The 14,951-nt window shown below is 43.8% G+C and overlaps 1 protein-coding gene across 5 annotated transcripts in view; it reads left to right on the forward strand.

Annotated features, from left to right (window-relative positions):
• ARFGEF3 (ARFGEF family member 3) overlaps nucleotides 1–14,951 on the forward strand; it is a 166,346-nt gene that overhangs the window by 95,180 nt on the left and 56,215 nt on the right. For all 5 annotated transcript variants that reach the window (XM_024551900.4, XM_024551901.4, XM_024551902.4 and 2 more), the window contains 7 exons: nucleotides 2,165–2,277; nucleotides 3,070–3,980; nucleotides 8,549–8,715; nucleotides 9,710–9,875; nucleotides 13,527–13,634; nucleotides 13,964–14,179; nucleotides 14,348–14,458. In XM_024551900.4, the coding sequence (XP_024407668.2) occupies nucleotides 2,165–2,277; nucleotides 3,070–3,980; nucleotides 8,549–8,715; nucleotides 9,710–9,875; nucleotides 13,527–13,634; nucleotides 13,964–14,179; nucleotides 14,348–14,458 (1,792 nt within the window). The remainder of the gene's footprint in view (nucleotides 1–2,164; nucleotides 2,278–3,069; nucleotides 3,981–8,548; nucleotides 8,716–9,709; nucleotides 9,876–13,526; nucleotides 13,635–13,963; nucleotides 14,180–14,347; nucleotides 14,459–14,951) is intronic.

Genomic DNA, 14,951 nt, shown 5'->3' on the forward strand with positions numbered 1-14,951 from the left:
AGTAGCGTGTCCAGGCAGTGCTACCCCGTGAGCACAGCAGACTGACGTGGCCCACGTTGTTCTGAAGCCCAGTGCCTCTACTTACTGTGGCAGCACTGGCGATTCGGGAAGGTTGGTAACCTAGGAACCAAAATGGGCTGGGTTTCTGCACACAAAGGAAACCACTGGGCACCCAGGATGTTTGTTTAGCCTTTTGGACGCTTGGTGTGTTACTTCCTGTTCTCTCTGTAATTTTTCCTTCTGCCACATTCACAATGCGCCTACTAATCAAAGACACACAGGACGTTTTGTGTTTTTTTTCAAAGGATATTTTCTTTTCTGTTCTCGCTTTTGCAAAAAAAATGAACAGTAATCAAAAAGCACACTTGGCTTTCTTTTCTCTCTCCCATGGTTTGGCTTTAGGAGTTTTCTAATCTTTATCAGACCTGTGACACCCAACCACTGATTTCATATCCCTCATTCCCACTGAAGGAGCTGACCTTAAATATGTCATCCTTCTCTTTAGGTATTTGTTGAGGGTTCTTCAGAAGCCTAACTATTTCAGTCCTCTTTCCTTCCAGATTTGGAAACAACTGAGTAATAAGTACAAGATTAATGTGGGAATTTATATAATCTAATTTATTACTGGTAAAGCTAGATTAGAGAATATAATGGATTCTAAGAAAGTGATACTTTCCCCTCCGTTCCCTCTGGAATGTACTTACCCTTCTAGCAAGAGCTGGGGCAGCTAGAGGCCCACAGGCCCAGCCACTTCACTTGGATGCCGTCCTGGCAGTGGGGGGGGGGGGGCGCAGGGGGGGGTTCAATGTTAAGGAAATAGAATGTGAAGAAAAAAATGGAAGCTCCAGTTCTGTGCCTCCAAAAGAGTAGAAGTTCCCAGTTTCTGGGGTAGAAAGAAATATGGAAAGAGGAAAAGAAGAGTGCCCCTTCAGATATGACTTTTTTGACTTAATGTGCCTTTCCCTGCAAATATAATTCACTTTGAAAATAATAGACATAGGGATAGGCGTCTGTTCCAATATACTTAATTAATCAGTCTTTTCTTGAATTAGCCTCAAATAGAAATTTTCCTTAAAATTTCTTCTACCATATAGGAATAAAAATTAATACTGAACAATTATGAAAATTGTATGCATGGGAACTTGCAGGAAGTGGCCAAAGCAGTGTGTAGAAGGATATTTATGGCTTCAACTGCTTATATTAAAAAATAGCCTTAAATTAATATCCTAAATCTCTAACTTAGGTAGTTGGATAAAGAAGAACAGATTAAATTAAAAGAAAGCAGAAAGGAGTAAAAATAAGGATAAGAGCAGAAAGTTACGTGATAAAAACAAATATAATATAGTAAATTAATAAAGTGAAAAATACCAGGACTCTGAAAAAACTAAGAAAATTTAAAAACTCCTGGCAAAAGCAATCAAATAGTCTAGAATGAATAAAAACAAACAAAATAAAAATGAAAAAATATACATAACTATGGATGTTATAAACATTAAAGAAGATATTAAGACAAACTTAGGCCAGGAAATTTGATGTTAGATAAAATTGATAAATCCCTAAGAAACAACACAACCTTTAAAAAGTTGGCTCATGAACAAATTGAGCACCTAAATGGTCCCATTAATTAAAGAAATTGAATGAGTGGTTAAAATCTTTTCATTAGAAAAAAATTACCGATCCCGTACAGATTTAGAAACAAGTTATACCAACATCCAAGGAATGAGTAATTCTGATACATGAACTTTTCCAGAGAGTAGGAAGAGGGAATACTTGTCAACCCACTTTTTAAAGCTAGCCAACATGATAGCAAAATAAGACTGGGAGAGTGTAGTATAGCACAGTTAAATTACAAGCCAGCCTCAGTGAAGAACATTGATGCAAGTGCTTTCTCATCCTGTGCTATAAAAATTGTGAAACCATCCTCGGGGCATTTTCTTGGTCTAAGCCAGCCCTGAAATGGGGAGCTGGGAACCCCATGTGTACTCTGCGTCAAGAAGAACACCCAGATCGGTTTTATTAAGACTTGGCTTCCTACTACTGGTGCTTCTCCTTAGACTGTGTCACTCAGTAGAGAAAGTACATGTCCATTGGATCTCACAGTTTTAAAACCTTGAGCTTTGCGATACTCACTTTTCCATTATCCCCCCCCTCCTTTTTATTATAGCTACTTGGGAGCCCACAGCGTCTCTGCGATTTGGCAGGACCCAGCTCCACAGAATCTGAAACCAGAAAAAGATCGATTTCAAAAAGAAAGTCTCATCTGGATCTTCTCAAACTGTATGATGCATTCTCATTTTTAGGTCTACATTGCTTGACAAAGACTGCTTCTCTGAATACTCTTAACCTTGTTTTGAAATCCCTGAAATTTTATGAAGCTACACTATATGAAATGTCTATTTAATAATATACCTAGAGACCATATGAGAAGTCATATCCCAATTTATTATACTCATACAATTTCTCACATTGACTTAAAAAACCCAATGTACAAAATGAAATGTACGAAAATTATTTATTGGGGTTATTTTAGGGAAAAACTTTCTGCATTAATTACAGTTGCTATAGGATTCCTTCTTTAGTTGTAGGACAGCTTTTGGCTATAGGATGTCCTTTTCCCCCTAGAAAATTAAATATTATCTGATTTGTAACAGCCGTATTCACATGCATCTCTTCAGGAATATGTTTATCTCGTAGAAGATGTACAATAACCATAATCATGGCCATTAACTATTTTCTGTTTGAAAACCAAACAGAATACAATGGTGAGGTTATTCATTGCCTGTCCTTGTGAAGATCATAAATTCCCGTCTGGAATTTTGTCTGCACCCTAATAAAGCAGGCAACCCCAAGCGCGCAATTCAGGGTGGACTGCTTTACCTGGAGGTTTTCCTCTGCCAGCCTGCGCGTGTTTCTTTCAGTTACTTTTTGCCCAGGCCATTTAATTTCAGGTAAACTAGAGTCTATGTTTTGCATACTATACTGTTCACCAGTCTAACAATTCTTGTTCATTTTGGAGCATGTTTCCATGTCTTGTGTATCAATGCCGTTTTCTCCTATGAACACTTTCAGCATCATGGATGGCATGACCGAAGCGTGCATCAAGGGTGGCATCGAAGCTTGTTATGCTGCCGTGTCCTGCGTCTGCACCTTGCTTGGGGCCTTAGACGAGCTCAGCCAGGGCAAAGGCTTGAGCGAAGGTCAGGTGCAGCTGCTGCTTCTGCGCCTGGAGGAGCTGAAGGACGGGGCCGAGTCCAGCAGAGACTCCATGGAGATCAACGAGGCCGACTTCCGCTGGCAGCGGCGGGTCCTGTCCTCCGAGCATACGCCGTGGGAGTCAGGGAACGAGAGGAGCCCTGACATCAGCATTAGTGTGACCACAGACACGGGCCAGACCACTTTGGAGGGAGAGTTGGGTCAGACCACACCGGAGGACCACGGCGAAAACCCCAAGAACAGCCTCAAGTCCCCAGCCATCCAGGAGAGCAAGGAGACGCTGAGCAAAGTGTCCGAACCAGAGGCAGTAGACCAGCCAGACGTCGTTCAGAGAAGCCACACCGTTGCTTACCCTGACATAACTAACTTTTTGTCAGTGGACTGCAGGATGAGGTCCTACGGGTCCAGATACAGCGAGAGCAACTTTAGCGTGGATGACCAGGACCTCTCTAGGACGGAATTTGACTCCTGCGACCAGTACTCCATGGCCGCAGAAAAGGACTCGGGGAGGTCTGACGTGTCGGACATCGGGTCGGACAACTGTTCGCTAGCTGATGAAGAGCAGACCCCTCGGGACTGCCTGGGCCACAGGTCCCTGCGAACTGCGGCTCTGTCTCTCAAACTGTTGAAGAACCAGGAGGCCGACCAGCACAGCGCCAGGCTCTTCGTGCAGTCCCTGGAAAGCCTCCTCCCTCGGCTCCTGGCCCTGCCCAGTGTGGAAGAGGTGGACTCCGCCCTCCAGAACTTCGCCTCCACCTTCTGCTCAGGTTGGTGAACACTGTTTCCTATGTAGTCGACAAGAATATTTAGGTCATTTGCCTTAATGGGCAATGACTATCATACTTGTTTGAAGTGCTCCAAGCATTTTAATGAATCTTTAGGTTTCTTATATTTAAAGAGTGTGAAGGAACGTAAAACTTATTGGTGGTGGTTTGTTTGAATTGTAGGCAGTTGATGGCTGGAATATATATACTCAGAGGGTGATAAATGTATATTGTGTGAAATAAAGAATAAGAGGCAACTGCATTCTAGAAAGTTACCGCTGACTGAAACAAAATGGAAATCTGTGATTCTCAAAACACTGCATTCTTAATATGCTTCTAGGTCTCGGTGTCTAAAAATCATGCTGAACACACTTTTGGTCTATCAGTATGCAAAATGTTTTGAATAAGGTCTCTCGGGTCAGGTGTGGGTTTGGATCAGATGCAGGCCGTCCTCCCAATAAGTTCTGAATTTTCCAGTATGTTCTGAATTCCCCAGTATGCTCTGAACTTCCAAACTGTGTGGTCCCCCAGTGGCCTTTGGTAACATCACCTCAACCTCAGACCCTTTCTCTCTGTCAAGTGTGAACATGGTAACCCAGACCATACTTAAACAGGAGAGCTGGGGAATGTTGGCCAGAGTATACGGGAGAGTTATGCTAGTTTTAGTGAAGGGCAGAGGACAGCCTCCTAGAATTTTGGTGGAGGAAGGAAAAAAATAGTACAGGGAAATAGACTTTCACACTGTGAGTGATGAATTTAAAGATAATTTTCTTGCAAGGTACTTATAAATGCAAAACCCAGCTTTTTTCTTTATATGTAGGGAAGACCCAGTTCTTTCCTACTCCGTGTTTCTTCCCTGTGTGTCTTCTTTACTAGTCACACTGAACACTTCATTTTAGACATTTCTGGTCACCAACTACGTGGAGGTTTTTCCGCGTAACAACAAGCAAATCTCTGACACCAGTGGGGTGTCCAGCTTCATTGACTTCCAGGGGCCCTTCTTCATTTCTTATGAGAAGTAGGAAGCATAATCCTAGCAAAGTTTTTTTATAAAATTTGAAGCTAAAGTAAGTCTTCACATTTGCGTTCTTGCACTTTTTAAATCAATTCTTATAGTACATGCAAAACAGGGCTTGAGAAAATGTTTTATGTGGCTAGAATGTGGCCCCATAAATGTTGCAAACTGTTCATATTTTAGAGGTCTATAAAATGTCCCATCAAACCCAATATGTTGTGACAGTAATTTTTACATGTAGAAATCAATACATTGAAAAGAGATGTCAGAATCTTGTGGTTGTTTCCAAATATAATTTTTAGTGATTGTAACTATGTTAGTAATTTGTCTTAATTGTAGTCACCTCCACGATACTTTTACCAATGAGGAGGAGTTGGTCTCTTTCCAAATTACAGACCCATCACTCTGTGGTCCTATCACTAATGGCTCATTCTCCTCAGTTCCCACTGTGGTTTAATGGATCACATTGACTGTCGCTGTGGTGCAGCCAAAGCCGCTGGGTGCTTGCCCGGTCCACCTCTGCACGGAGGCGGTGCTCTTCCTCCAAGATGAAAGATCAGTAAAAGAGAAACACCTGTACCCATCTGAGATGAGGAAGATGGCAGGTTTTCTTTGTTCATTCAAGAGAAAGTTAGAAAACTGAAAACAGGCAAAGGGGAGGAGGCAAAGAATCTCCTTAAGTCATAATCTAGATATTTTACTCATTACTTACTCTATGTCAAAAGCCTTAAGCCTCGTTTTGTCAAAAAACTCCCATTGAGCTTTTTTCCCTGACTTGTCACCAGGGTCTGCTCTCCTGGCTGAGATCAGACTCACTCAGCCTTTCTCAGGAACCCCTGTTCCCAGTTTCAGCTAACATACAGCTGAAACAAGCCTCCTTATTTCCATGCAATTCAAGGGAGCCTTTTCTTTTAAAGCAATTAAAGTTTCTTATGGTGGGGGGGTTTGACAACATTCAGACAAATGTGGGTTTTGTAAAGATGGTAGTGGATGTGAGCTATGATAGCTGCTGAAATGCCTCCCTGATCCTGCATAGAACAAATTGGCATCTGTGTATGGTGGCTCCTTGGGGACTAAAAACAAGAGCTAACCTCACACAGCAATTGATCGAGGGGCATGAGCATGGGCTTTGAGACTGCAGTTCCTTAGATCAGTGGTGCTCAGTCATGAGCCTCAAGGGATGCGGGTTTGTATGTTTGCTTTAGTAAAGGAAGAGACTATTTTGTATGCAGGAAAATATGACAAAATTTTCCTCTAACACCCTGGCATTTATGAAATGTAAAGTTTGGAGAATATGATAATATAAATACAAAATAAGAACCAAAAAAATACATGCCCAGAGATTGTCTCTGAAATATCTTGGTGCCATGTCTTGGAGTCATTTTTTAGCATGTGTGTGTATTTGTAATAATAATAATAGCTTACACTAATATAGCACTTCCAGTATACCCTGCATTGTTTACGAGTTTTACATGTATTGATTCATTTAAATGCTCACAATAGCTCCACAGAGTAGGCAGTGCTATCATCCTCATTTTACAGATGAGAAAACTGAGGCACAGGGAGGTGAAGTAGTAATTACCCAAGGTACACAGCTGCGAAGTGGTGATGCCAGGATATGAACATCCTGGCTCCAGACACCATGCTCTGAGTCATCACCCTGTACCATACCAGGGAGCGTGGGCTGGCAGAGGGGCGGATGAGTGGCTGGAAAAATTGAAGATGCTGTTGAAGAACACAAAAACCTCTGGAGTCAATTTGCCCTGGTGAGAAACCAATCATAGACAGAAAAACTGCAGCCCAGCAATTGTGCGACAGCTTTCCAGGTCCTGACAGGCAGATACTCATGGAAAGCTGGTTCTTCATGGACTCCTGGAAGTCCATACCAAGGAAACAGAACTCAAGTAGGGATTTGTATACCAAAATGTATTATTTCGCAGCAAAAAAAATATTAGAAATAACCTAAATGCCCCCAAATAAGAGAAAAGTTAAATGAGTTATAGTATATGCATTTATGATTTTATGTTGCCCTTTAAATGATATTTTGAAATAATATTTAATTATATGGATATGGATAATGGTCATAATATAATTTTTTAAAGATTCAAAATTAACATCAAAGTATTAATACTTATTTCAGAATAGCATGGTTATAGATTATTTTCATTTTCTTCTTTATGCCTTTCTCCAAGTCACTAAGAAAAGTTTCATATAACTTCTATCATCAGAAAATTAGTAGCATAGACTTAAAGAAATTTGTTATCCAGAAAATCATATAATCTGATTACAAATTTTTAAAAAATTGATGGTGTCCAGTATGCTGAATGAGTAGAAGAGTGTTCTTACACATAGTTGGTAGGAGGAAGGATTGGTATAAAACTGTTTGGAAGATATTTCGGTTGTATCAATCAAACCTAATATATGCCTTCATTCTGCTCTTAGGAACTTATTCCACAGATACACTTGCAGAAGTGCTCAAAGTTACTGCATCCTTTCAGCTTGTTTCGTAAAGGCCGTCTTAGTAACAGAGAGAGAACGAACTTCATAGACCACTGGGTGAAAAAAAAAACAACAAGTAGCCAGAATATGCCAAAGGCTGTAGGTCCTATAGTTTGTTACCCCAAATTTGAAGAATACTATTACTTTTAGAAAAATATATTGTTATGAGTTACTGTACTAAATATCCTACATGCATAATTGCATCTAGTTCTCATAGCAAACTTGCTCATTGACTCTCATTCATTCACTCGGCGAATATTTTTTTGAGGGTCTGTGATATGCCAGGCACTATTCTAGGCACTGGGGATTCTCTCGGGAACAAGACTACAAAGTCCCACCCTCTCATAGATCTTAGATAACAGTTAGATAACAGTAGTGGTGGCAGATAATAAACAAATTCTATATTAATATAATGCTGAGTAGAATAAATGCTATTGAAGGGATGAAAAAAATCAGGGTGAGGGGAAAGTAGGCGGGGTCGTTATTTTAGATGGAGCTGAAAGGGAAGGTCTCTGAATAGCTGACACTTTAGCAAGAATTGAGGTAGCAAGTCATCTAGAGATCTGGGGAGACCATTCCCGGAAGCAGGGAAAACAAATGCCAAGGCCCTGAGGCAGGCCTGGCTTGGTGAGGTAAAGGAACACAGGTCCGCTTGGCTGCAGGGAGTGGAAGGAGAGAGGAGGGGGAAGCTGAGGTTTTATTTTACTGTGATAGGAAGCAGTTGAAGAGTTTGAGCAGGAGATACACGTAGTCGAATATTCTGCTCCTTTCTGGGTAAGGAAGCTGACTTAGAGGATTTCAGTGATTTTACCAAAGTAGCTGGTGAGTGGCATCAAGATTTGTCCAGGTAGATGGACTCCCAGTGTATGCCCTTGCCCCCTCAGGCTGGGGTGTGTAGCTGTCCCCAAAGATAGGCCTGGCTGGCTGTCGTTGCTTTACAGAAATGCCCTACGCGGTGCATGTTCCTCTCACTAGGATCGCTTCGTGGCTCTCCGTAAGCCAGGCTTGCCAAGTGCCCCCTTGGCAGCCTCTGAGGTCTCTGGGTGCTCTCCCTCAGGTATGATGCACTCCCCCGGCTTCGACGGCAACAGCAGCCTCAGCCTGCAGATGCTGATGAACGCGGACAGCCTGTATGCGGCCGCGCATTGCGCTCTGCTGCTCAACTTGAAGCTCTCGCACGGGGACTACTACCGAAAGCGGCCCGCCCTGGCGCCCGGCATGCTGGTGAGTGCGGCCCTGCGCTGGGACCCTCCGAGGACAGGCGGTGGCCTCTGGGCTGGAAAGCTGAGCATCAGTGCTCGGTGCGGTGCGGGGTGGCGCTGGGGATGGTGGGAGGAGACGTGATGCGACTTGTACAGCGTACTGAGCCGCAGAGCCACACCCTGCTCACAGAGGACAGCACCCGGGGTGCCTGGAAACGGCTGCCTGCCCACGGCCCAGTACTTTCATCCGGCAGCAATATTAAAATCACACATGAGACACGTTCAAAAACACGTGGTCAGCATGTTAAGTAGCAGCAGGTGTGCAGAGAATGGTCCCCTTTGCCTTAAATGAAGGTGTCTTTTACAAAAACTCGTCCTTGTCTTCCGAAAGTACCCAGACCTGCTGGTCACCCAGAGCTAAGCTCATTCATTGTCAACAAAGCGCCTCCTGTAAGGTATGGAATGAGAAGCATGATGCTTCTGCTGCGGTGGGCTCCCCTGCCGGAGCAAGCCACTTGGTGGTGTAACCTAATCATCAGCTCCTGAGCCTAATCCATGGCGTGCATGAAGGGTATCGGCCTTCACACACGCTTGATAAAGTGTAAGTTCTCCCGGGTCAGTGGTGGCTTCGTGAGTATGAGTATCTCTTGAAACACCCATGTTGTTTCGGGGAGCACATTCCATCTCTGCTGCTGTTGGGCAGTGAGAAGGAGCCTTTTTCCATATTGCTGTGCAGTTTCTAATCCTCCCACACGTCAAGAATAAAAAATACAAAATGCAGCATCCCTAATCCTTCAACAGGGCTTCTTAGCAAGATGTCATACATGAAAGGAACTTTGTGAAGTTTAGCGCTTCTCCATCTCAGTTTTTTTCCTTTCCTCAATCAATAAGGTTTGTTTTTTCCCATAAGTACTGACTCAGGGAACGTGGGAGGGGAACAGGCAGTGGCGGAGTGTAGGAGGCTTCGTCTGCAGGGGACCAAATTTGGTCACCTTGTCCTGTGATCTCCTCTGCAGAAAGAGTTCATGAAGCAGGTGCACAACAGTGGGGTGGTGATGGTCTTCTCCCAGGCCTGGATCGAGGAACTCTACCATCAGGTGCTCGACAGAAACATGCTGGGGGAAGCTGGCTACTGGGGCAGCCCCGAGGACAACAGCCTGCCGCTCATCACCATGCTGACCGGTCAGTGGCTCCTTACACAGCTCCGTGCCACTCCGTGGGGTGGACGGCTCACTCTTCCCACCCCCTTTCAGGGAAGCAATGGTGTTTGATTAAAACAGCCCCCATGAAACTGCCCTGGAAGTTGGTGACAATTTCAGAAAAGTGTTATGAACTCACCTCACAGGAATTTTCTGTCCTTTTTCCATGAGGGACTCTGCGGAACTCACTGTGCCCTATTAGATTAGCAGTTACTTAGCACTTATAGCTGTTGGTGGATGACTCGTAACCTTTTCTGGGATATGAAGTGCTTTCTGGGCACAAAGCCCAGAATTATTCCTGAGAATCCTTATGTACTAATAGATACTATTATCTATATTATGTCCTACCATTCAGTGCCCCTGGAAATTTGCCCGTAATATGAAACAATATGATTTGAAACTTCGCTTCATTCCCACTTCTTGTCCATATCAGCGGTCTTCCCTTCCCAGCTGTACCAGAATTGAAAATAATGTCCAGTAGCGCTGGCCGGGTGGCTCAGTTGGTTGGAGAGTTGCCCGTACACCCCAAAAATGGTTGTGGGTTTGATCCTCAGGCAGAGCTCATACGGAAAGCAACTGATCAATGATGCTCTCTCACATCAATTTTCCCTCTCTCTCTCCCTTCCTCTGTCTCTGAAGTCAGTTTTTAAAAACCATATTGTTGGGTGAGGCTTAAATAATAATAATAATAATAATGTCAACTAGTTGGCCAGCATATTAGTCTCCAGTCTCCAGAGTTTTTTAAATCCTACCTAATTATCAGAAATTCCACATGAGACCACAGAGAGCATTGTGGGGTGTGGTCATCACGCAAATTTTTGGTGAAAGCAGCCATTTGCAGCTTTGCCTGGCTTAACCGTGATGTCAGGTAAAGATCAAGGAATGCTGCAAAGTTTGGTCTGGTCATCAGTAGCCTGAATAAGGGGCTCTCCTGGCTTGTCCTGTATTCAGTCTGAGTTCCCAGACCTGGAACTGATCTGAGCAATGTTGTCACTGGCTCCAGCTGACCAAATGTGTGGACTATGGCCCTATACTGATGCCTTCCCTGCCCTCTCTGTAGTGCCACCTGTCCTCGCACAGCTCAGTGTGGCTCTCCACCAGGCAAGACACACTGACAGGAAGGGGCAGGACTGGCCTGGGGCAGCACAGCCCAGCGAGGAGGCCGGATCTGTTGTCCAAAGGGTATGTTATGTTGCCTGGGGTTGCCATTGGAGGCTCTTACAAAGGCGGCAGAGTGGACTACTGGCAGGTGAAACCCGACAATGACGAGTGCGGGGCTATTCAGGAATCAGGCATGGAATCAAGACATAGAGTAAGGTCTCTGTCTCCACAGCCAAGTCTTTGACTCTAGAACTAGGATGGGATTTGGGAGAAGCAAGGCTGGGCCCTAAGCCATGGGGAGCAGAATCACTGGATAAGTGACCGATTTACATTTTATTAATCATGGCAACATTTACATCCACTTGAAAAGTAGGAGTTCTTCACTGTGAGACATTTATTCATTCTGCCTGTAAGCAGTCCTTGGTTTCCATCTGTCTGCATCAGCTCCCTTCAGTAGGGATAAAGGTACTTGTCCAGGGCTTAGAAATGCCTTGGGATTTAGGTGAGGATCTAAACATTCCAGGTTTAATTTTAATTTTAAAATACCAAAGTTTGTGCCAAAGTTAATCTCTTGCTTGAACCTTAATAAAAGGAATCATTTAGCAGATGTAAGAATGAACAAATAACAAGCTACCCCTAGTAGCCATATTTATCAGTCGTCACTGTTAATCAGCCATCTCTTTTCTGATAGAACAGAGAGCTCAATTGCTACATCCAGTGGGAAGTTATCTAACTTTAGATTAATGGTAGAAAAACAGGGTTTTCATAAGACCCTGTCTTTTGTCTTTCAATGAGACAAAATTAGGCACTATGATTTTTTTTGTAGAAAATTCCAATTACGAAGTGACAAGTGAATCTGAGCAGCAGTTAACCTAGAGCTTGGGGACTTCCATCTCGTCTTTTCATTATGTGCAAGGAAAAGCTATAGCAGCCATCTGGTCTTTAACACTGCCTGCCATCCCTGGGGGTGGCCACATCCCTAACTGTGACCATCCCTGATGTCGTGTCAACGTGTTCTACAGAATTGCGGAGTCTTAGTGATCAGATAAACTTTGCATTACTCGAATTTGTCAGTCCTTTACCTACCACACTGACAACATTATAACTTCGATAAATGGCAATTTCTGATAACTGTTTGACCATAAGTCATATTAATTTCATGAAACTGATCTGTGCCCACTTTGGTAGTAATATATATTTTCCCCTGCTTCCCCCCCCCCGGTTTTATTGGAATATAATTGATGTATGATACTGTTTTAGTCCAAGGGGTACCCGTAATAATTTGATATATGTGTATATTGCAAAACGGTCACCACAGTAAATTTAGTTAACATCAATCACCACACGTAGTTAAAATTTTTTTCCTGTGATGAGAACTTTTAAGATCTACCCTCTTAGCAACTTTCAAAGAGATGTGTTGCCGGAAGTCTCTAGGCTTCTTAGAGTCAGTGTAAGAATCAAAAATATAGTGAAATAATCTTCAGACACCATCCTATTGGGCTGAGGGTGAAACTCTAAAGTCAAGGAGTCAACTTACGCTGCCCTCTCCCCTCCCCACTCCGCGTTGCTCTTAGCTGTGTTAGGTGCATCCGGGTACATGTGCTTCCACTCATGGTCACTCCGCCAATGGCTGCTTCCTTTCCGCTGAGGAATTTGGGGCCCAGAGAGTGGAGTACCTGACTCAGGGCTACCAGCCTACTTAATTCAGAGCCAAGGCTGAAGCCCAGTGTTCTCAACCCCAAGCCAGTTTCTTCTCGCCAGCATGTTAGGGATTGGTTCATTGAGCTAATTCTGGAGATGAGAGTAACAAAGTTTTAAACAAGGTGAACTAGGATCCCGTATTGAGCTGGAGTTTGGTGTCATGGGAAGAGGCCCAGGTGGGAGTCAGAAGACATGACCACTAAATCTCCTTCCCTCCTTTACCAGCCTCGTGGCCAGGGGCAATTTACCTTCCCTGAGTATTTACTTCCCCCTCTGTGAAACAGAAAAAATAACACCTGCTCTGCCTATCTACCTGGAGTTGTTGGGAAGAGCTAATGAAAAGAACGTTACGTGAAAACACTTTGAAAATTGTAAAGTGTTATTGTTATTATTATTAAGATATTATTATAGTACTTTGGAATCAGGTTTTACAGTTATTGGACCAAAGAGGCTTATTCTAGTCTTCATGCTTACGAGGAGTAAACAAATCCACACTGAGGTATCTGTATATATAAAATTTGAGAATAACGCCTCTGTTTTGAATATAAGTATTCAAAAATCATAATACTCTAAAACAATAAATTTTCTAACAAAGACAGTAGTTTATATTTTTCAACTCAAAAATATACAGCAGCGTAACAGAATGCTCTGACAATGAAAGAAAACTGGACTGAGTGAATGAAACAACATTTTTAATATTCTGATAAAAGGTTCTACATACTTGTTACTTAACAGATGCAAGGGATATTCTTTGGGAAAAATGAGTATTGTGGTGGCTGCTTTTCACTGGGCTGTTCTGATCAAGGAAAACTTTGCTCTCTTTCCTTGACAGACATCGATGGCTTAGATAGCAGTGCAATCGGGGGCCAGCTGATGGCCTCGGCATCTACAGAGTCTCCTTTCGCCCAGGGCAGGAGATTCGATGACTCCACAGTGGCAGGTAAGGGTCTTGAGTTTATGAATGTACATATATTACATGTAACAGTAGAAATTAAATCATTATTGGCAGTTTCCAGTACTGACATCAATGAATTAAGGTTTCGTCTTTGCAGAGCAAGTGCCTGGTGGGAGTTACTTAGCATCATCCCGTTGGTAATGGGGCATTCATTATTTATAAGCATAAAGTGAAATCCATTAAATTATATTTCCTGTAGTAGAATTGCACACAACTCAGTATTGCTATTTTGATGGTGAGAGAAATCTCATGCTGTCATCTGTTGCCAAGTGGTTTTGTCTCTGGAAAGTGACCCATGCCCCTTCACGTTCTAGGTGTGGCATTTGCTCGCTATATTCTGGTTGGCTGCTGGAAGAACTTGATCGATACTTTATCAACCCCCCTGACTGGCCGCATGGCGGGGAGCTCCAAAGGGCTGGCCTTCATTCTGGGAGCTGAAGGCATCAAAGAGCAGAGCCAGAAAGAACGTGATGCCATCTGCATGAGCCTGGATGGGCTGCGGAAAGCGGCGCGGCTCAGCTGTGCTCTAGGTATCGGCAGGAGTAGATGTTCTGACCTGTGGCCTGAGGGGGGTCCCTGTAGAATGTACCGGGGATGGGATGGCCCCATTGGGAAACCAGTCTTTTAGGAGAGTTCGGGCAGGTGAATGGGTAGAGAACAGACCCAGTTTAAGGGTAACTTGTTTGTTTCCTCTGAAGGAGTTGCGGCTAACTGCGCCTCGGCCCTTGCCCAGATGGCTGCTGCTTCCTGTGTCCAGGAAGAGAAAGAGGACAAGGAAGTCCAAGAACCCAGCGATGCCATAGCACAAGGTAACAGCTGAAGGACCAGAATCCAACAGGTGTCTTATGTGCAGTGTGCACACACCTGCATGTGCAGAAGCAGACACTCGCCTCCAGCTATGTGTGATACACGGCATATGTCTACCACTGATCATGAGATCCCAGGGGGTCACAGGCTTGGGTGCATTTTACACAGATGATCCAACAGACTGCTTACAGAGATCCCTCTGGCCACCATACTGACCTCTGGTGACTGGGAAACTCCACGTGGCTGCTAACAGGCGTGGTGTAGAACACCAGAGGTCCACCTGGCTGAGCTAGGCACACCTCTGACACCATCTGGCCACTGGCTTTGGCATTTCACAGAGTGCACCTTTGAGGACATCACAGGTCACAGAGGGGGAGGCAGAATGGCCGGTGTCCTGAAGGGAAATCAAACAGGTGGAAGGAATCCCTGAGCAGAGGCTCAGGAAGACTTTACTCTCGTCAGAGAAAAACTCGAGCTTTGTGAATGCAGGCAAGA

Source organism: Desmodus rotundus, chromosome 11 (genome assembly GCF_022682495.2).
Source record: "Desmodus rotundus isolate HL8 chromosome 11, HLdesRot8A.1, whole genome shotgun sequence".
In the NCBI taxonomy this organism is placed as follows: domain Eukaryota; kingdom Metazoa; phylum Chordata; class Mammalia; order Chiroptera; family Phyllostomidae; genus Desmodus; species Desmodus rotundus.